Source organism: Pholcus phalangioides, unplaced genomic scaffold (assembly GCF_987345545.1).
Source record: "Pholcus phalangioides strain wild (caught in Gottingen) unplaced genomic scaffold, Ppha-v1.0 ptg000008l_1, whole genome shotgun sequence".
Lineage (NCBI taxonomy): Eukaryota > Metazoa > Arthropoda > Arachnida > Araneae > Pholcidae > Pholcus > Pholcus phalangioides.
In genome coordinates, this window is record NW_028301601.1 from 53,114,970 (window position 1) to 53,139,146 (window position 24,177).

Below are 24,177 nucleotides of genomic sequence, written 5' to 3' on the forward strand. Positions count from 1 at the left end.
TATAAATTCTTCTTCGAAGGACATACATCCCGTCAAGGGCTGAATTAATTCAGTTTTTATACGGCCCGCAAATGTATATATTCCTCAGCAATAATAATAATAATACAGCAAGCCAAAAAAAGTGCATGCAACCCATGTTCTAGATGTTTTTCCCAGATTACAATGACATGTTAAATAATTAAAAATTTAGAGAAAAAAAAAAGTAACGTTATATATTTACATGGAGTCATTGGGCTTTTCGAAAGAAGCTAGTGTAATTCCACGTTACTCGCTATCGCACATCGATGAAGTAAACACACGCGCGCACACACTCACACTCATCATATTTTTCACCTTCACCCGAGAAGCACCATGACTAGACTGATTAGTAGCAGTATCCATATCAGAGAGGTGAAAAAAAAAAAAAAAAGTTTTGCGGGAAATGTTACTTCACACGGAACTAGCAAGCCTATTGGCTGGTAATAGTTTATCAAACAAGGACGCGAAAAAAAAACCCCTTTCAGTTCAGCAAACAGCTGTGTACGCGTTCGCGTGATGACGTCACGTGCCACGCGTCATGCGCGAGGGGCCCCCAAAAAAAAAAGTAAGTAAGTTTCGCTTATGTCATGTGCATGTAATTCACCCGCATTTTTTCTGCTTTGTCAATCCCACCTGCGTTGAGGGGGAATAAAAACATAAGTAGAAAAATATACATATATTGTTTTTCCTATATACACTTTTCATTACTCACACACCACTTACTGTAGTGGAGAACTTAGTGTAGTGGAAATGCACAACATGATCCGGTCATAGTTGGATGATCGTGTGTTGTAAGAATTAGACGCCGCATCTCTCGCAAGAAATGACTTGCGAAAAATTGTCACTTGCAGAACAGCAAAATAGTTTTTCCTCTATTACAGCGTTTCTCAACCTTTCTGAACTCTAGAAACAGTGAAATGTCTCTGAAACGATTCGATGGACTACTTGAATCCCGTATTACGGGACATTCCTGTATTTTTTAGTAGTTAATTTTTGTTGTTTTTATTTTTAATGGAATTTTTTTTATACATTTGTCCCGTTTTTTTTTCTTCAACGATGCGTATTTGAATTTGTAGGACCGGCAAAAAATAAATGGATGGGGGAAAAAATTTGTGGACCGGCAAAAAATGCGAGAAATTATTTGCGGGCCGTATAAAATTGATAAATGTGAGAAACAGTTTTGCGGACTGTCAAAAATATATTACAGGAGAAATAATAAGTGGAAGAAATAATTTTCGGACCGGCAAAAAAATAAGTAAATAAGAGAAATAATTTTTGAACTGGCTAAAAATAAATGAATGGGAGGGGAAAAAAAACTTGCGGACTGGCAGAAAATGCGAGAAATGATTTGCGGACCGGCGAAAAAGGAATTAATGTGAGAAAATTAATTCTTTTTTAAAATTAGCAAATAAATGAATACGAGAAATAATTTGTAGACCATCAAAAAATAAATAATTAGGAGAAATAATTAATAGAAGAAATAATTTTAAAAATGACGAAAAATAAGTAAACAGTATTAACAATAAATGAGTGGGACAAAAATTTGCGGACTAGCAAAAATGTGAGAAACGATTTTCGGACCGGGAAAGAATAAATAAATTTGAGAAATTACTGGCGGTCCGTCAAAAAAATAAGTAATTAGCCTAAATAATGTATAGAAGAAAATTTGTGGACCGACAAAAAATTTATAAAGGAGAAAAAAAATTTGAAGACCAACAAAAATATATAATTGAGAAAAATAATTTGTGGACCGGCAAAATGAATAATTGGGAGAAGTAATTTGCTGACTGGCAAAAAATGGTGAGAGATAATTTGCTGACTGGCAAAAAACAAATAATTAGGAGAAATAATAAATAGAAAAATTTTTCAGACAGGCAAAAACGCAAGTATGTAGTAATAGAAATAATTTCAGCATCGGCAAGAAATAAATAAAAGGGAAAGAAACTTGCGGATCAGAGAGCAACAGGCCTAAAACGGTATGATTATTCATTCATTACACTTCACGAACTATGAATTGAGGAAACACTCATAGTTTAAAAAAATTGATTGTAGATGGCAGCACTACAAATAACAAGCATTACACGAAAACAAACTTAACGGAAGGTTCACTACACATACACACGCATTCCAACATGTACCAATTCGTTAGATGTTCCGCAGAGGAATATGAACGAGGTGCATGTCTGGTTTAGCAGAAGTCGTGGCGGGGTGGTAAGATGCTCGTCTACCACCGTGAAGGTTGCTGTCCCGGGTTCGAACCCAAGGGAGGATATAGATAAGATATTCTTCCTAACGAACTTGAGGCGATCACCGATAGACAGCGCCTTCATTTCCAACCCATCTCATTAATGGCAGTAAATAGCGATATGGCCAGAGTTGGTCAAGTAGTGTTTATTTTCCTGTAAAAATTTGAAATTGTGTTTCTTGTGCCTTCACTCTGTATAGAATTAACCTTCCATGACTCACTCTACATAAAAAAAGTATTGAATTTTTCTCTCTCATAAAAACGGATATAAATTGATGCTGTTAGGATATTATTAATTGAAACAATAAAAACACCATTTATTAACTATTCCAGCTCATAAAAAAAATCCAGTCTAGTAAATTTAATTGCTGCGCAGTTAATGTATTGTTACGATATAAAATATGCTGACATCATCATTTTTATGAGGATGAACCATAGATGGTTAAAAGGTATGAGATCCCTTACCCCATGAGAATGTATTAAAAAAATTCACAGAAAACGGATGTAAATTGCTACTGTTAGCATATTTTTAATTGAAACAATACAAGCAATTCAACTGGAGTGGGGTTTTTAATTAGCTAAAATGGTTCACTAAAGCTAAAATATAAAATTTTCCTCGATTTAAATGTTATCATTAAAACACATAAAATCTTGCTCAGCAAAGTTAAATAGTTTAAATCTTGAATTTTATTTGGTGCGATTTTATAAACGTCTGAACACGTAAAATTTCAACAGCTCTCAAAAAATGACACTGACAAAGAATCGGCTCTTTCTAGAAAAACAAAAAGTATTCTACAGCAGTATTTTGTTACAAAAATTACAATAAAAGATGCAATTTCTAAAAAAATAAAAACAATTGAGAATAGAAATTGGTGTCTAGAATATTTTTCTTTGATCATGTATTTGCCGTATATATTCGAATATATACGGGGGTCCTAGATTGTTAATTAACGCAATATGGAGCCATAAAAAGTTAAACACCATATTAACACACTTTATGAAAATATTTAATGGGATTTCATCATGAAGCTATAATGAAATTCTCTCTAATTTTCGCGGATTAGAAAGTTACGAAATTTCGATATACAATTTGCATATTCCTCAAGCAATGTATAAGTAAATGATCGTAATTCATCGAAAGAAGCTTTTCATAATGGGCTTCAACACCTACTCCTCCTCCTTTTATCAAGTTGTTCACGGATTAAATATAAAATGCTAAAAATTTTCGTTTCTTCCGCCTTTCATTCAGAACTTGTTCGATTGATTAGCAGAGGCATAGTTGGATGATAATTGAATTATCTCTGCCGAAAATGCTATACTGTTCCAAAGGACTCTTATCCTCTTTTGCTCTTGGGGGCATCCCTTTTTACCCATGGTTATTTGCACAAACGACATCTGGCGGTGAAGGGAAAGGCTTAAATTAAGAGTGAATCGTGGGGAACTAAGTCATTTTTAGTGTTTAAGCTTCATTTGAGAGAGAGGTTATCTAATAAAGTTATGATAGAAGGAAAAAAAAAATTTGTCAGAGAGCAACAAAAGGTGGTGAGCTTTGAATTCCCCAAAGACTAGCCTAAGATTTTCAGGATTAGTCACTCGAATTGTTTACACGAAATATTAGATTTTTCCAACGGATAGAGACATGATGCGCGCTTTTGGGAATTGAGACGAGCTTTCAATTTCATACCCGGAAAACGATCGATACACGTGTAGCGATTCTCATGAAAACATAACAAACGGAGATAAATGATACTTTCATGTCTTATCAATCCATTAGTTTTACGGCATACATAGCTGTATCAATGTATGATATTTATACATACACCGTCGAGCCCCATTATTGTAATCAGATTCTGTTTTTGACATTAGGGACGGCTCCAGACAGGAGAAAAAGACCTATTTTTGGGACCTGAAAAAGTTGGTTATTTTTCACCTTTTCACTTCGGAATGGACAGAAAAAATTTCCCCAATATTTTGTGGGCTCAATAAAAATTTTAATGCTTATTTTCAAAAGGGGAACATCTTTGTTTTTGCTAAATTTACGGTATAAAAAAAACCTTTAAGCCCTTAGCGTGAAGTAAGACCTTTTTTCCCCCAGAATAGACTGCTTTACAAAAGTAGAAAAGAACCTAACAGATAGAGTAAGAGAGTGATGTAAGAATAGTTAAATATCATGCTTCTTGATAAACATTCAAGAGAGTTATCCACATTTCAATTTTGGAAATGTTCCGTTTCGAAAGAAAATTAATGGAAATGCTACCTTTTGATTAAAATTTGAGTTGGTCAAGTCTGAAAATTTGGAAATTTCTACGCCACCTGTTGATTTTCCAGACGGTTTTGACGAGACCAAGAAGGTACCGTTACTGCTCTCTCGTCATTAACATAAGAAACACGATCATTCTACAGTGGAATCTCCCATAACGGACAGTCTCGTTAGCGGGCACTTCCACTGACGGACGCAATTTTGAATTACATCGACGGGACTCAATATGTATCACACTATTAATGTATGAAAAAAAAAGGTGGATATGTGTGTTCCCTTTTTATAGAAACGTTCAACTTTACATTAAATTTCTACAAAAAATATTCCCGTTTGAATAATCCCGGTTGTATAATCTGGCAGAGCTTATCCTAAAGATTCGTAAAAGAGCATTATGGGGCAAATATGGAAATGTCCCTTTTGAAAATAAGCCCTTCAATTCCTTTTTCACCCTTTCACTACGTACTTGCCATCCCATCTAGAGCGGACAGAAAAAATCATTTCCCCTAATTTTTTTCATCGAAAAAAAAAAGGGACATTTTTTTTATAGAAAATATTCGTGACCGGCAAAATTACGACAATGTCCCGTAAAATATGTCATATGGCCACACCATACATAAAAGTTTCTTCCCCCCTCCCCCCCCAGCGGTATTAATATCACATTGCTGGCCCCACGGTCTGACAAGGTTGTGTGATTAAGAGGGTTCCCTAGAACAACAATTTTTCTTTACGTTTCTTCTCGAAGATGTATTTCACTTCAACGGTTTCCTAAAATGTGGCTACTTAAAAGGAATTAGTGAACTAATTTAGGAATAAGAGAAAATTATTTCTCTCACACACGAAGGGGTGAGAGAAATAATTCCCCCTCTATGAAAAAGAAACCTATGACCCACGGGACGAATGTGGTCCTCGAAGTAATTTGATGTGACCCACGACAAATAACTTAACCACTCATAGAGCATTATGGGGCTCCACGATAATCCACGAAAGATTATCAAATCATTTGAGTGGTCCGTGGCAAATTTCCAGATTATTTCAGTGACTCGCGGCGCATTCGCAGCTAAATTAAGCTTCCAAAGGCGTATATCTAGATCATTTAAACGATCACAAGCCCATTTCCCAAATCACTTGAGCGACCCGCAGCACATCTTCGTTCACTTGAGTGGCTCATGGTACTTTTGCAGATTACTTAAGTTGCTGGCGGCACCTTTCCAGATCACTCGAGGGGCTCACGGTCACAAATCAGTCAATCACCCCGCGACAGACATTTACAGTTCATTTATGCGGGCAGTGACATTTTTTTAGATCATTTCAGTGGCTCTTGGCACATTTTCAGATCATTTCAGTGATTCAAAGCGCATTTCCAGATCGCTTAAATTGCCTTTGGCACATTTCCAGATCACTCAAGTGGCCCGCGGCACGCTTTCGGGTCATCTGAGTGACTCGTGGCACATTTCCATGTAACTCAAGTGGCTTGCGGCGCAATTTCAAATCACTTGAGAGGCTCGATGCACATTTTAAGATAACTCAAGTGGCTCGATGCACATTTTCAGATAATCCAAGTGGCCCGCGGCACAATTCCAAACCAATGAAGTGGCCGGTCTCCCAAAAATGTTGAGCACTCTTGCACTACATACACGTATACCGCAAGGGTTAGCAACTTTTTCTGATATGGATATACACTGTTTGTTAGAAGTTTATGAGGAGCATGTGCGACTACAGTAACTTAGAACACAGTAAAATAGAAAAATTAGAGACCTCTATACAACAACTTCAAATCAACAGCAAGCAACCATAACTTCAGAGCATCAGCAAGCAACAACAACTTCAAAAGATCAACAGACCTCCAGTGACAAGGAACAACCTTTCATGACCACACGTTCGGGTAGACGGTCAGGTTCATGTTGCCCCGCAAGTAGTTCCCTCTCTATCGCTGGTGGGGGACTACCTTTGGGAGGGGGGGGGGATCGGGACAGAGAGGGACAGATTTGCAATGAAGCACGCGTTATCCTGAAGTCATTCTTCCACTTTTCTGAGGCTTAGCTTGTCCTGGACTGGAGTATGTCGCAAGGTTTTGGAGACCATGCCTAACAAAGGGACATAGACTTGGTTGAGGGGGGGGGAGGTTGCAGAGAAGAGCCACCGTGCTCTTGTTGGTACACAAAAATTGGGCTACGAAGGGCGACTTGATTTCTTGAATACGTTTATATTGGAGGAACGCAGGGGTCGGGGAGGGTATGTTCGAAGTGTTCAAATTTTTTAACGGGATAGGAAAAAATGGAGACCATGAGTTATCAATACATCATTAATCAACTGCTTCGACGAGGGAAAACCAGTATCGTTTAGAAAGGGACAAGTCCTGTTATCGCAGGAAGTTCTTCTCTATTAGGGTCGTTAATAGATGGGTCGGCTGAAGTTGGTTTTCTGTGGTTCCCAACTTCAAGGCGCAAATGCGAGCCGATCTCCCCGTTAAAAAGTCTCGCCACAGAGAGCAACAGTCCTACAACGGTAAAATCATTCAACCATAACACTTCACTCATAGTTAGTAAAACTGGGGGCAGATGACAGCACTACACATAACAAGCATTACACAGAAACAAACTTTACGTCATGTTGCACTACACGTACACGCACATTCCCGCATGTACAGATTCGTTGGGGGGTTCCGCGGGGGGGGGGGGGTTCATGTGTGGTGTAGCAGTAGTAGGTAGGGGCTCGGGGATCCATGATGTTCTTAAGTCAGCCACCTCGTTGGGCAATTTGCCTGTTGTGGCGTTGTATTTGTATTTGTATTTGTATTTGTATTTGTATTTGAAGGTCCAGGGGTCGTGTCTTCTAACACCATTGATACGTTTGAATAGAGGTACGATAAACATAGGATAAATCGAGAAGCTATCCTACTCAGAAAAGACAACCATAATCTTATCTATGGACAGTGCATTATATAATATTAATTATTATCATTTTTTGGCGATATATGCTTTTATAATGGGTTTCTGTATTTTAGTTATATTTGACATCTATATTTTTTTTATGGGCATCTTTTTCCAGTCGCCTCATTGAGTAGTTTGGCGGTTGTGGTCTTTGTACTTGTTTTGTATTAGTACTCATAGTACAACGTGTAATCAAAGATACTGCCAGAGTAATTTAGATCTTCAACTACGGAAACACGTAGCTTACTTCTCAAAATCCCTGATTGCACACACAAACAAAAAATCTCTTTCGATCCCAAAATCGTTTGATCCAAATTGAAATGAAAAACGAAAAAATAAAATTTACGAATGATCAAAACACTCATACACTGTTTATTGATTGATTCCGACTAGAGGCTGTTTATTATCAGACACCGAATCTTGTTCAAAAGTACTAAAATTAGAAAAATCGATTATTATTTTTATCGTTCCTCGAAAACATATAAAAACAAGGGTCGGTATCGATTTGAAATGTTTGTCAAAACATCCAACCAACCGAAGTGAAAACTAAGAATAACACTGAATTGAAATTTAGGTTTTCCTTTGATGATGGATCCCAATATCATTGAATTTATTTTGGATGTACAGATATAACTACGGCACATTTTTTTATTGAGAGGTTATGGCGTGGCTTGTGATTATTTAAAGATTCATGAGAGAATAATCTATATAAAAAAAATTAAGGTGATTATTAATGAAAGTCCTTTTAAACGATGGAGTTTCTGAGGACTCTTTTGGGAGATATACAAGGGGCTAGGTAACATCCAGTACTGGCTATATACTGGGTGTTTCACGAAGTATGTACGAAACAGATAAAAAGTTGAATTGGAACGGTTAATTCCAAAATTCGAATAAAATATGAAAAAGAAAAAAATCAGTAAAAAAAAAAACTTGGCTGTAGTAATGACACATCTGTGTAAAACAATAACTGGGTGGGAAATTTAAATTTTGAAATTTGAATTTGTAGTGAAATTTACAACTTTTTCTTGCTTTCGTAGTGAAAAATACTTTCTTGTGGTGCATGGACAAAATTCGCCGCGGTATCGTTGATGGGAAACCTCGATTTTACCCAATTTCAGCGTCTTCTTTTAGTCTTGAAAACTTTTGACAGTTATTTTGATACTTTCTATCATCAATATTTCGGCGAATTTTCATCCAAATGCCCTAAAACGGGTGGGGGGGGGGAGGGGGGTGGGGTCTTCAACCTTTCAAACATTGTGGGGCAGATTAAAACTTTTCATGAAGCTTGCGGGCCACTATCGTATCATGATATTTCCCGTTATATTATTGGTTGCCCAAATTATTGAACACTTTTTGTGTTGTTTGCTCTGAAATTATTTCTTTCATTAAATTTGAATTCTCGTTTATTTTGAAATAATTCCTTTCACACCGAATCCGATTTTTTTCCATTATTTCTTTTGTTAATTCTGAAATTTATTCGGATAATTATGCAATTATTTTTTCATTATTCCTGAATTTGTGCTATTAACTCTGAAATTATATTTCATTAATTTTAAATTTTCATAAATTATGAAATTTTTTTTTTCCCGAGTTCTTAATTTTTTCCCCCCTGAACTCTCAGTTTAACAATTTAGAAATTATTCTCAATAATTATGAATTGATTTCTATCAGTAATTCTAAAATCATTCTCTTTTAGTAATTCTCTAGATAATTTTTCATTAGAATTATGAATTTCTATCAATTATGAAAGCATTTTTTTTCAATAATTCTGAAATTATTTATTTTGTTAAGGTGTTTTTCAATGGTTTTATAAATTCTGTAATTATGTAAAACTTTTAGATGCCGAACTTTTGCATATCGAAATAAACTCGTGTACAAAATTAAGAGAATTAGCACATTATGTTGAACTTCTGAAAAACTAGTGGACAGATTTTTACGAAATTTGGTACGAATACACGGCTATATAACAGAGAAAGAGACGTACCATACAAATGCCATAGTACGCACGCATGATTGTCAGTAAAGCTCACCATTGCAGGAATGTCCAAAGTCCACGTGGCGAGATCGAACCGAAAATGAGTCTAATATGGGGTATGGTCCCCTCTCACAGTCAGACAGGTCGCACAGTGCGACGTCATACTGGACACGAGACAGTTGAGGAATCCCTGAGGCAATCGGTCCCACTACTGCAGCAATACACTTTGCAGCTCCGAGATTGTTCTCGCGAGATGCAAATACCCTCCCAAGAGCGCCCCAGACATAGGGTTTAGGCCAGGAGATCTAATCTGGCTGGCAAATTCATACGCCGAATATTCTTACTTTCCGGATAATTGTTGACCAGGTGAGCCCGATGTGGACGAGCGTTGTCGTCTATGAACAGGAACCGAGGGCCAACTGCGCCCCCTTGAAAAGTCGAACACAGGGCGCGTGCCACAAAGTAAAAAAAATGTTTATACGGTCCCCCCGTTAACTTCGAATTATAAAGTTGTCGCCTTGTATCGCCCGAAGCCAACAGAAAAAAATTCCACGTTTCTAAGGGCAATATTCACTAAGATATTTGAATTCAAAAACCGGAGAAAAGTTGGGAAAGAAAAGCAAAAACTAACGGGCAACGCTCTTTCCCTCCTTTTTCTGCTGTCCTTTCTCAACTTTTCTTCGATTTTTGAATTGGAATATCTTGCGAACTTGGAATTTTTTCTGTTCGCCTCAGGAAAGACAGGGCAACAAGTTTTTAATTGAAAGTTAGAGAACAGGGGGAACCATGTGAAAATTTAGATTTTTTATTTTTATTTTGCGACACACTGTATTTTCAGTCTCTAAACTGGACCGGGGGGGGGGGGGAGGGGATTTGAATGAATTTTGAGCATTTTTTTTTAACATTACAACTATACCTCTACGACAGACGGTTGATGAGCTAAAGGACGCCTTAGGACTTACCATATACACCATGTATAAGTAGAAATTTATTTTTAAATATGACTCTTCATGGTAAACGTTATCATAGGGAAATCTCGTAGTTAATCATAGGAAAGTAATAAAAGTATGAAGGCCAGATGAAAAACCCTTTCGATGCTATTACTAATCCCTGGCGTGACTCATTATGCCATTTTCCCCCAGACTAAGCACGTTGATTGGTAGCGGGATCGGAAGAACAATATTGACGTCTACATTTTTTACGAAACTTATTATTCAATTATTTATAAGAATTTCATCTTATCAATAATGAAAAAGTCAACTAGAGAACATGAGTAATAACTATTTCCCAACATCAGATACATAAATCAAACATCCTAGTCTATTAAAAAGATTATGAATGTATGTATGTTCGTAATAAACTTTTTATAAACAATCATCAAAAATTTTTACATAATTAAAAATTTTAATTATGGTTTTTAAAATGGTAATAAGTTTTAAAATAATTGTAATATTTTCCTTCGATCAACGGTGTGATCGCTATTTATTATTGCTTTTTTTCATATCGAATTTTCTTTATTTGAAATATCGGGAAAAAAAGGCTTAAATATCTAAAATTTTTTATTACATAATACTTTGTTATCTTTTTGACTTTATAATATTATACAAATACAAATACAACGCAACAACAGGCAAATTGCCCAACGAGGTGGCTGAGAAAAAGATGCCCATAACAAATATGGATATCATAGATTTCAAATACTAATTCAAATACTAATTATAAACTCTAGTATGTATCAATATGTAATAAATATTAGATAAAAATATTAAACCATAAATATATTGTAGTTCCTAAAGTGTTCTACAAAAATATGCAACTAAATTTGTTTTCTTTGTATTTTTTGGTTGAATTGCCTTTGCATTGAATACATTCTGTTCTTAGATAGTTTGGGAATTGTTATTTTTAGGAAAAGGATTATCATTTCTATCAGTTCATAATTTTTTTTTAACATTTTATTGCTTTGATAAAATTTGCAAAATATTTGACTAATTGTATTTAAATTGTCAATGCATACAAAAAATTTACAAAATTTTAATTTTCAAACATAAATGCTACACATGTTAATTTATAAATATCTTAGTAAATAGAAAAATTGAATAAAAACACATAATATGATGCTAGTAAATAATTAAACTTCCTCAATCTTTATTTAATAGATAATTAACAATAGGTAATATTTAAAACTAGCAGCTGCAACCACTCATTAAGCCGAAAAATTTTATCAAGATACAAAATATGCAAATTTCAATGGGCCATAAACATTGTCTAAATATATATATATCAGTATGTACATATATATATCAGTATGTATATATATATATATATCAGTATGTATATATATATATATCAGTATGTATATATATATATATGTCAGTATGTATATATATCAGTATGTATTTCAATAATTCGTAAATATTATTAAAAATTATCTATATCACTATATATAATTTAATATATATTAAATTCTTTTTCAAATATATATCACACACAAAAGTATATATCATAATATTAGTATATATAAAAATTATTATCAAAGTATACAAATTAGTATATTTTAAATAAGTCATAAATATTATCGAAATATTATTTATGTATTTGATAATGTTCATGTACAGGGTGCATAGCAAACAGGGGGTATGACATTTTACTGGTGAACCTTGATCCTATAAGCATACTTCCAATTATAAAAGTTTTCCAAATAGCATGTAGTAATCAAACATATCACTCATGTTTCAAGGGATTGCATAAGTATTGAAATAAATAATAAAAAACCCCCCTTTTTATGTAGTCCCCGTGTGCCCCAGAAATCCAATAAGAAAGTTGTTGCCCTGCCTCTCCCGATGCCAACGAAAAAAAATTTCTACGTTTCTAAGTGCAATATTCATTGAGATATTCGAAGTCAAAAAACGGAGGAAAGTTGAGAAAAAAAAACAACTTTAAATGCGGGAAAACCGTTTTACCCTCATTTAACGCTGTTTTATTCCCTCAACTTTTCTCCGTTTTTCGAATTCGAATATCTCAGTGAATAGTGTACTTGTTTTGTTGGCATCAGAATCGACAGGGAAACAACTTTCCAATTGGATTTTGGGGTACACGGGGACTGTATAAAAACTTAATTTTTTTAAATTTAATAACTATACAATCCCTTGAAACATGAATGACATGTCTGAGTTATTTGGAAACTTTTTATAATTGGAAGAATGCCGGTAGGATCAATGGTTCGCCAGTAAAATTCCATACACCCCCACCCCGTTTGCATATCACTATTATATTCTGTATATCAAAAATTGGACAAAATATATAATTTAATACATTTTAATAACTCATATAAAAATACTATTAAATATATAATTTATACATGTGTAATATTCAAGGGAACAGATCCTTCTATTTGATAAGTCTCAAACAAATAAAGATATATAATTTATATACTTTAATAAGCCATAAATATAATCAAAATATATAATTTATATACAGTACCTAGTAATGTAAAAAAAAGCCATTTTATAGGCTATAAATATTACCAAGATGAGTAATTTATAAATATCAAACTGTCATAAATATTATCTAAATCTATATGTATGTTTTTTATAAGTGGAAAATATTATTAATGTCGTATTTGAAAAAGTTTAATGCGCAATAAATATTATTAAAATATATAATTTATGTATTTTAACAAGTTATAAATCCTATAAAAAATATACAAATATTTAATTCATGTATCTGGTAATGTTCAAGGAAAAGTGCCATCCATTTCAACAAGTCATAAGTTCCATCAAAATACAAATACACTGTGAATAAATTGCGTATTTTGGAATATACAAATTATGTTAGCGTATTAGAAATATTCACATATATATAAATAAAATTAGCATTGTTGATAAATACAGAAAATATATATTTTGATAATATCTATGATTTATTGAATGGCAGAAACTGCGTTTCATTGAACATTTGTAGCGCATGAAAAAAATGAGAAAAATATTTAATATGAAAAAATACAACTTGATAACTTTTTCCCTAAAGAAATCAAAATATAATTTATTTAAAACAATAATTCCAAGTTCACAATTTATAACAATTATAACACATTCTTACGGAAAACTGATAACATTACTCATTATATTCACAGAAAGAAGATTCATTTTCAGAAAATTCCCGTATCATTACGGAGATTATTCACATGCATGATATAAGATTAAATAATTATTAATATAAATCTTACGAAGAAGTTCATCTTAATTAATTAATTTATCTTAGTGATGACACCTTAATTTTTAAAGGCAATCCAGAAGTTTATTCGAATGCGACAAAGAAAAGGCAGAGAAGAAGAGGAAACAGTTCTCCCCCCCCTTTAAGTCTCAAATATTATTAAAATACATAATTTGTATATTTTAATAACTTATAAATGCTGACGAATATATATAATTTAAAATTTCTTATGTATCACAAACATTATAGGAATATATAATTCATGTATTTTAATGCGTCCCATATATTATCGAAATATGTAATTTATACATCCGATAATGTTCATAAAGACCGTTCCAACCATTTATCAAGCAACAAACCTTATCAAGATACATAATTTATAAATTTTAATGAACCATTAATAATATATAATTTTTATGTTTGATAATGTTAAAAAACAGACATTTATATTTAGCTATAAATACTATCAACAGATATAATATCAGTATCATAATTATCGAGAATTAGCATAAATATTATCATATTGTTTACTAGTTTTAATAACAAATTTATCTAAATCTATATCGATATTAATTTTTATGAGTCCAAAATATTATCAATGCCTTTAATTAAAAAAATAATGTATTATAGATATTATTAGAATATATAATTGGAAAAAAATTTCAGTATCACATAAATATTATCAAACTCATAATTAAAAAAAATTAAAATACCGTAAATATGATCAGAATATAGTTTATAATTTATGTATTTTAATGTCATAAATACTATAGAAATGCATGCACATATGTGCTATAAATGCTCATAAATACAATCAGAAAAATAACTGAATATCTAACAATGTTCAAGGGAAAAGTTTTTCCATTCAATTCAAGAGAGGGTTCCATCAAAATATATATATTCTGATGATATATAATAATATATAAGTTGCGTTAAAATTATTGATAAATTTATAAATGATTTATATTGATAGTATCTATGACTTTTTATATGAAAACTGTTTCATTAAGCATTAAAAGAGAATGAAAAATATTTAATATGAATTCAAAAATATCTACAACTTTTTTTATGATGAAGTTATAATATTATCATTGATTTAAAACAAGAAATTTTATTCAAATTTTATAACAATTGAAACTCAATTCTGTAGCTAATTGATAAATATTATTGTTTATACACACAGAAGGAAGGTTCATTTCCAGAAAATTCCCGTATCATTATAAAGATTGTATAGGAGCATGATATGAGATTAAATAATTATTAATATGAATCTTACGAAGAAGTAGTCCATCTTGTTATATTTATTTATTTTAATATTCAAAGACACTCCAGAAGTTTGTTCGAAATGCGGCGAAGAAAAGACGGAGAAGAAGAAGAACAAGAAGAAGAAGAAGAAGAAGAGGAAACTCCAGTCAACGTTTAAACAACTTTTCTGAAATGGCTGAAGCTAATATTGATCGCCAAAAAGATACAACACTCACTTATTGAACAAAGAATCAGCCAGCAAAGTAGCAGCAGCTTTAGAGATTACGAAGGGGGCCATACAAGAAGGACGGCAAGAAGAAACATAACACACACACACACTCTCTCTCTCTCTCTCTCTTCCAATAAGAAAATTAAGAACATTTACTGTATTCAAAACACCATCCACGAACACGAAGACATCAACCATGATCGTATGAACTTATATTCCATGGTTATGAGAACTTTTACAAACTTAAATCCGATGATAAGTAATTATAACGATTCGGGATGATAAAAAAAAGTAAGAAAAAGACCCTTACCTGATCAAAGTCGACAGACTTCTCCGGTGTGAAATTCGAGAATAAATATTTCTTAAGTTTGCCGCTAGAGGGGTTTAGTTTCACTCAACTATCTCATCAACATCTTTTAGAGCACTGTACTTCACCGTCACCACCGCCATCAAGAGCACCCAACTCCTTTTTGGCAAGGCACACAAACACACACACACGCACTCACACACTTCCAAAGTCCTTTTCAGCCGCTTCTCGTCACCCCCTGCGCTGGTGCTTTCACGGCAGGGCTAGATAGCTTGAGGTAGAACTAACTTTACAGGTGTTGATGATTCATTTTCCAGTTGCAGTTGATCTCACGATTTGGCTATCAATAAACACACACACACACACACACACGAAATGATCACTCATCTACTGATGACGAATATAAGATCCATAAAAATATTTGAAATTTCCAAAAAATAAATTTTGAAACTGATTATGTCTGTGTGTGTGGTGGTCCCGAATCAAGTTTCGGAACTACAAGGTTCTTCTAGTGTGTATCAGGTTCTTCCTTTGGTCGTCCTTCCCCTCGGTGATGATGATGGTGATGGACGTGGGCTGTGTGGGTGTAAGTCGGGAGTCGTCCCCCCGTATCTTTCTCTGCGTTTCTACAACTCTCCCCGAGCGCGCTTCTCCTCGTGGCAGCTGCCAGCAGCCCGAAAGGAGCTCAAAGCTCAGAGTGCGCGATTTCGTTTACGGGGTAATGGGAGAAGGGAACGGCATATACATACACACACAACGCACACAAAAAAATAATAATAATAAAAATGGTGGTGGTTGGAAGTATAAGATGCGGGGTACAAATCCCAGCGGCGCATGCGTGTGCCAAGCATGCGTTGTTACTACAGAGATAGAGATAGAGAGAGAGAGGTTTCCCCCCTTTTATTGATCGGCGTTGACGCTGCCTTGGTAAAAGGGTGAGTCGACTACCACGAGTTGGGGAGTTTTTGCCTAAAAAGGGCCCTTGAACAACAACAACTAGCGCTGAAAAACCGTGACCGGGTAGTGGAAAGCTACGCGCAAAAGTAAACTTTTCCCTCTGGGGAAGAAAAGCGCTCGCGAAAGATTGAAAAGGGGGGGAGGGGGTCTTTAGAGGAAAAATAATACTACCACCGACTTGTTATAGAAATTTTATACACAGCATACAATGAATTATGCAATATTTATTTCGTGTCTGTTAACCATTTATTCTCATTAATTTTTTTTATATGTATAATTTTCTAATAAATGTTTCATGGGAAATAGAAATTCACTGAAACTCTCTCTAACACTTCTATGGCTGTGTTTGAATATGTTTATGAGAAAGATGGATGTGAATGAATCACTGAACTTTACACAAGGTTTTGTTAAGTATATAAAGGGACCCGTTTTAACGTCGTCAAGAAGCCTCAAAAATTATGCTCTGGCAATTATATCATTAAAAATATTCTTTGACTACTGATTTATTTCAAGTTTTCAAACCATATTTTCGATTTTATATGTCGTGGTAAGAAGATTTTATACATATCTTCGAAACTTATTTTTTCTGGGAATTTTAAACATATTAAGAAAAATGTATTGTGCAATATTACATCAACACCTAGCGCGCATGACATCGATATAACGGAACAAAAATTGATTCAAAATAAAGAATAATGTTCAGTTCATATCAAATTAAGCCAAAATATGAAATATATATTTGATTTGTAAAAAATATTAATTATATTATTTTTAACTTATCGAAATTTGAATTTTAAATTTTATTTTAACTCCGGTTTCGTGTATATTTGAGTATATACATAGCAAATACATTGTCAAAAAACTCACTATACCGATTTATTTGCCCAATTGTTTTTGGTTCTTCAAAAAGTAAATGTTATAGAGCCATTTCAGTAAAAAAATACGGCTACGGAAATACAATACTTTTTATAACTAGGAAAAGTTGATTCCTTGTCGGTGTCATTTTTAGAGAGCTGTTTTAATTTTACGTGTCCAGAAATTCATAAAATTGCACTAAACTTAAGAGATTGGAAATAAAATCCGAGGTAAAAACTATTCACATTTGCTGAGCAAGATTTTGTCTGTTTATGGATAACATTAAAATATAGGGAAACTATATTTTACTGTTAATTAAGAGTAAATTTTTCAAGATTCAATTTCTGTTAATTAAAAGACCAGTCCACTCTACGTTATTAAACTGCTGTGTTGATGTATTGTTTCAATTAAAAATATGCTAAAATAGCCCTAATCTACATTCGCTTTTGTTAAAAAAAATTTTCAATACATTTTTATGGGGGGTGAATCATAGAGGGTTAAGGGGGATTTCATACCTTTTAACGGTCTATGGTTCACCCCAATAAAAGCGAATTGTTTTTTTTTGCTGCAACGAATGTAAATTTTGGGGCTATTTTAGCATATTTTTAATTGAAACAATGCATTGAAATTGCAATTTAATTAAATTAATTAGAGCAGATTTTATGATTAGCTAAAATGGTTAATTAAATGCAAAATGTACAATGTTTACCTTGATTTTAATGTTATCAATGAACAGATAAAATATTGCTTAGCAAAGTTAAACAGTTTTTCACCTTGAATTTTATTTTCAATTTCCTTATTTTAAGGCGATTTTATAAAACTCTGAACATGTAAAATTTCAGCAGCTCTCAAAAAATGACACCAACAAGGAATCAATTCTTTGTAGATTGATAAGTATTGTACTTATATAGCTGTATATACATATATATATATATATATATATATATATATATATATATATATATATATATATATTTTGTATTAAAATGACACTCTGAAAAATGTACTTTCTGAAATATAAAAAAAAAAATTGAGAGAATAAATTGGTTAAGTGGGCTTTTTGACCATGTATTTGCCATGTATATTCACATTTACACGTGACCAGAGGGTTAACATGCTCAAAAAGCCTCACAAATTGTGCTCTGGTAATAATTTATTGTCATTAAAAGTATTATCATTTATTTGCTATACATATTTTTGATTGTATATGCCAAGTTGTACTAAGATAGTTTCATACATATATTGGAAACTTATTTTTTGCGACTTTTCAAACATCAAGAGAAATGTATTGTACAATACAGTTGAATCCCGTTACAACGAACTCCAAGAAACCGGAGAAATCACTTCGTTATAACAAAATTTCGTTATAAAGTACTTCCAGATGTTTACATTGTTCCTCTGTAAACTTGTCTGAGGGAAATGAAAAAGTTTCCATTTAAAAACAAGATTTTGTTTTCCTCGCTATATAACGGTATTCGTTAAAATGGGAATCGACTGTATTACATTAACATCTTGCGCACATTACAATTGAATGAAAATGGATTCGAAATAACGATAACAGTTCAGTTCATCAAATCAGGCAAAAAATTCAATGTTCAATCATAAATATTTGATTTATAAAAAAAAATAATAGATACATTATTTTTAAAATTGATTTTGAATTAGATTGGATCAATGAAATTTCAATCTTTTTGCCTTTCTTGATGGAATAAACAATTATCTTCATTTTGAATGAATTTTTATTAAATTATATTGAGATGCCATACAATTTTATCATACACCAATAATACCATCGATTTGTGATAGAAAATTTTTTACGTCGCCTAGAAGGAATTATTCAATATTTATTTCGTGGGTCAACCATTTATTCCCATTCATTATTATGACATATATAATTTTGCAATAAATATTTCATGGGGAATAGAAATTCACTGAAACTCTCTAGTATGGCTGCGTTTATGAAAAGGATGGATGTAAATGAATTAATGATCAATATTGGTTGAGTATGTTAAGGAGAATCTCATGTTTTTCAAGATGCTCAAAAAGCCTTAAGAAGTGTGCTCTGGTAATAATATCATTAAAAATCGTATTCATTTACTTCAAATTTGCTATTCATTCCGTATTTTCGCTTGCATATGCCAGGGGGTTCTTAACCATTTTCAGCCGCGACCCAAAATCAGCAACACTATCAACTTCTTAATCCATCGATATATTTCTAATTTGAAAATTCTTGTTAAATATTTCTGATTAACAAAAAGGTTGAATTCCCATTGCGTCTTATAACAGGGGGGGGGGGGGGCAATTGGGGCCTCGAATCAAGCGGAATTACTGAAAGCTTCCACTATTCTGAAATCATCTCTTTGATAAGCACTGGATTTTCATTAATTAAGAGTTATGTTTTCCTCAATTTCTAATTATTTTTCATTAACTTAATTATTTTAATTAACATTTAATTATTTTAATTAACATTTAATTATTTTCGATTAACATTTAATTATTTTCGATTAACATTTAATTATTTTCATCAACATTTAATTATTTTCATCAACTTTTATTTATTTTCGATTAACATTTAATTATTTTTCATTAATATTAGTTATTTTTCTCATTAACATTTAATTATTATTCATTAATTGTGGAATTATTTTTCATCAGTTCTGAACTCCTTTTTAATTAATTTTGGAAATGTTTTCATTAATTTTGAAACTAACTTTCATTAATTTTAGAACTAATTTTTATTAACTTGAGAATTATTTATCTCATTGTTTTTTGAATTATTTTTCATTACATTAAGAACTATTTTTTATCGGTTCTGGAATCATTTTCCATGAAATGACTTTCATTTAATTCTTGAAATAATGTTGAGCTTTTCAAAATTTCATATCTTTATGTAGATAATTTTCAGTATTTCTGTGCATTCTGTTACAAAATCTCTCTCATGCTGACTTCTCTCCAAACATACTGTGTATGAAATCATATCTCAAGAGGGTCGCAAAAATATCTGGGTCCCAGCCCAGGCTGCCGAAATCATTGAAATGAAACACGTGGTGCAACAAATGAAATTTTAACAAAATTGTAATTTAATTTACACGACCCATTTCGGAAGCACGAGCGACACACAGGTTAAGAACCCCTGTCATAGGCCATGACATATTTTATACATAGTATTTTTAACACTTTTAGTGCGAATTTTCCAACATCAAGAAAAATGTACAGGGTGGTTACAAATAACCTGACACTACTCAGACGTACGTAGCGCCCATTCTGATGGAGGCATTTTGATGAAACTTGGTATATAGGTCATATATGTACCAAGGGAGTAAAAGAAGATTAATTGAAAAAATATACTTCAATTTCTGACTACCAGGTGAAAAAGTGGCGCTTTTCTATCGCATTTGACTCCCCCCCCCCCCCCATGGTCCAAAGGTCCAAATATCGCATATACCAAGTTTTAATGAAATACGTCCACCGCAATAGGTGCTGCATAGGCCGGAGTAGTGTCAGTGTAATTAAGCCGGGTTTTCCTAGGAGTAGGCTTTTTTCACCGCGTGAACCAAACTGGATCATTTCGCGTCGGCAGGAACGTGCTACATAATCACGCAACGCGTTTGTGTTTTCCTAGCGTGGTGCATCAGATCAGGTCGGCTATATTACAGTATATGGTCTTGCCATCAGCTACTTTGTTGTCTGCATGGTCCGGTTTGAAGGGGGGGGGGAGGGAGGGAGGGAGAGAAAACATACACAAGAGTGAAGAGAGAACATCGGCGAAACGCGCGGCGCACGACGCATTTGACTCCTCCAGAAGCAGTCGGCCAATCACGCCCGACGTAAAGTGCTGTCGTGAACAGAGCGCAATACGGCGTGGGCGATTCACGTTTCACGGGGCACAGAAAATCTGCTCCTGCTAGGAAAACCCAGCTTTAAGCTGAGTAGTACAGTAGAGACTCGTTTATACGACGTTAAAGAGACCGAGTCAAAACGTCGTATGAATGATAAATGCGTAAGTCGGATAACTGAGACTTTTTCAAAAAAAAAGCGGCTTCTCCTCACCGCAGACAAAAACAAAATATTAAAAAATTCAATGTGTTTAATTGCATATTTAATTCTTTTATAAGTTGACACAGAGATATTCAACTGTTTTGCAAGATCAACTTTTGTCATCAATATAATAATTCTTATCGAATTCTTAGAAAATTTCCAGTTTTACAAACGGTGGATTTGACACAACCAGCAAGCAAAGCAACACAAGGAAAGAAAATTCTGCAGCAAATGATAAAAAGAACTTACTGTGCACGTGTACCGTATATGTCTCTTATCGGCTGAACTGTACCCTCCAAATGCTTAAAATGGACTTAGGATGACCCTCTATGGATAACACTGAAAATATTGGGAGAAAAAAATTCTGAAAGTGCATGTGGCAGTCAAAGCAATTGAAACCTGTTTCTTTTGGGGCTCGCCGCCTCTGCGTATTCTCAGAAACAAGCAATTAACAAATCACTTAAGTGTCCGCTCTAAATGGTCATCAGGCTATTTTCGTATCCAGCGATCATCCTAAAATTTAGCTTTTGCAGTGACAATATGCAAGAAGAACTGTTGTAGCAACGCGTTTTCACTGCTACAAAAACTGTGCGCATTTTATGGATATAAATGACGTGTTTTCGAAAGATCCGAATAATTGAGGTTTTGCGTCGAATAAATGAATTATTTTAACATTAAAATGTATAGGAACCAATTGCTACCGAAGCCAAACGTCGTATAAATGTGAAAGACTTATAACTGAGCGACGTATAAACGAGGTTCCACTGTACTCCGACATATCTGGCACCTGTGCGTGGTGGACGTATTTCATTGACAAACTTGGTATATACGTTATTTGGACCATGGGAAAATATTACTGCGATAAAAAACGCCTCTTTTCCACCTGGTGGGAAAAATTGAACTTTTTTTTATTGAAACTTTCTTTTCCCCCGGTCCACGCACGCATAGAAGTTTAAGACAGTTTAAGAAGTTTAAGACACGTAAGCATTAGAAGTTTCATCAAAATACTGTACCTTCATCAGAACGGGCGTTACATACGTCTGAGTGGTGTCAGCTTATTTATAACCATCCTGTATTGCAGTGGTTCTCCAACTTTTGTCATCCGCGGCTTCCTTGTTCAATTTATGGTTCATCTGCTGTTCCCAAAGAATAGTTTGATAGTTATTCCCCCCACCCCATATTAAAAAAACCACTTCAAAGCATAAATAGGCACACAAATCAATACCTCCAGCTCGCCGTGGCACCTCTGACAAAGTTTGGTGACGCTCTTAGGAGCCGCGACGCACAATTTGAGAAACACTGCTTTATTATGTGTAATATTAAATCAACACCTTCTGCAAATGACATCAGTATAATTGAATTAAAATTTTTTTTGAAATAATGAACACATCGTTCAGTGCATCTAATGAAACAAAAATATCTAATATACATTCATGAATATTTTATTTAAAAAACTAACTAAATTGTTTTTTTTTAATTTTTCGGAATTTAAATTTTTAAATCAGATTTTAAACGAGATTGTGTCAATTTTAAATTTCAATATTTTGCTTCACTTGATGAAATAAATAGTTACGAAGTTTTCTTAACAACTGGCTGTTGCGAAGATATATTTTGGAAAGAGAAAAAATTCAACTGCCCCTGCGGGGAATCCAACCCACGTCCTTTCACTTTCCGGGTGAACGCCCTAGACCACTAGACTACAGAGGCACAGAATCTCTCAATCTTTCCTTGGAGCTCGCGTACACTGAAAGGGACCGTACATGGCCGGACCAGACTCCGGCCAAGCTCACAACTGCTGACGCTGCCACCAGATGGCGACTTATACAAGGATGACGTCACTCTCCGCTACCATACGAAGGTTTCCAACAACTGGCTATTGCGAAGATATATTTTGGAAAGAGAGAAAATTCAACTGCCCCTGCGGGGAATCGAATTTCGAAAGTAAAAGGACGTGGGTTCGATTCCCCGCAGGGGCAGTGGAATTTCTCTCTTTCCAAAATATATCTTCGCAACAGCCAGTTGTTAAAAAACCTTCGTATGGTAGCAGCGAGTGACGTCATCCTTGAATAAATAGTTAGTTTTACTTTGAATTAATTTCATATTCAACTACAGTAGAACTTCTTGAGAACGGACACCCATGGGTCAAAATCGTTTGTCCGCTTACTGGGAGTGTCCGCTGTTGGGGAGGTAAGTATAGAAATATTTCAAGATATATATATATGTATCCGCTGATATACATACAAATCGATAGGACTGATGTTAAAATGTACTTTGTTTTCTCCTATGGGACATATCTGAAAGGAAAAAAAAACCAGAAAAGACCAACATACGGACCCCCTTTACTCCGGGATTACGGGCCATGGTCTTTCACATTTGATTCTACAGAATCTGCAATGTCTAGGCATAAACTGCGATTATCTGGTTGGACAAGGGCACGATGGTGGGTGCAGCTATGAGCGGTTATTCACATGGAGCCAAAGCCTTCATTAAAAAAGAATATCCCCTCGCATTGTACGTCCATTGTGGAGCATATTGCCTAAATTTAGAATTAAGCAATTCCTGTACAATTACAGCGATACAAAATTGCATGCGCAGTGCAATCAGTTGGAACATATTTTCGATCTTCTTCAAAAAACAACGAAGTTTCAATGGGAAACACCAAAGAATTAATTCCTGCTTCCAAACAGAAAACTTCGGTATCGATGAGTGAAAGTAGTTATATTTGCAAACGTGACGCTTTATTACGATTCAAGGCGATGTACGTTGCAATCGTTCTCTCACTGGAAAGTTTGCAAGAACTGAGGAACTGTTAACCCCCCCCCCCCCAAATGCCCATCAATTGCTATGCGCTGTCACCAGTGGCCAGTTTGTGATTGCTCTCTGCGCACTTGATCTCCTGGACCCTG

At 34.0% G+C, this 24,177-nt stretch overlaps 1 protein-coding gene across 2 annotated transcripts in view; it reads right to left on the bottom strand.

Annotated features, from left to right (window-relative positions):
* Positions 1-16,119, bottom strand: part of LOC149084508 (uncharacterized) — a 110,382-nt gene extending 94,263 nt beyond the window's left edge. Inside the window, exon 1 of one of the 2 annotated variants that reach the window (XM_089234915.1) lies at positions 15,425-16,119. Coding sequence is in view for 1 of the 2 variants with exons in the window: in XM_089234914.1 (XP_089091040.1) it covers positions 221-230 (10 nt within the window). In the remaining variant the exon portion in view is untranslated. Of the gene's footprint in view, positions 1-220; positions 343-15,424 lie in introns of those variants that run through there. The other variant, XM_089234914.1, reaches the window with a different exon arrangement.
* Positions 16,120-24,177: the final 8,058 nt, after the last annotated feature.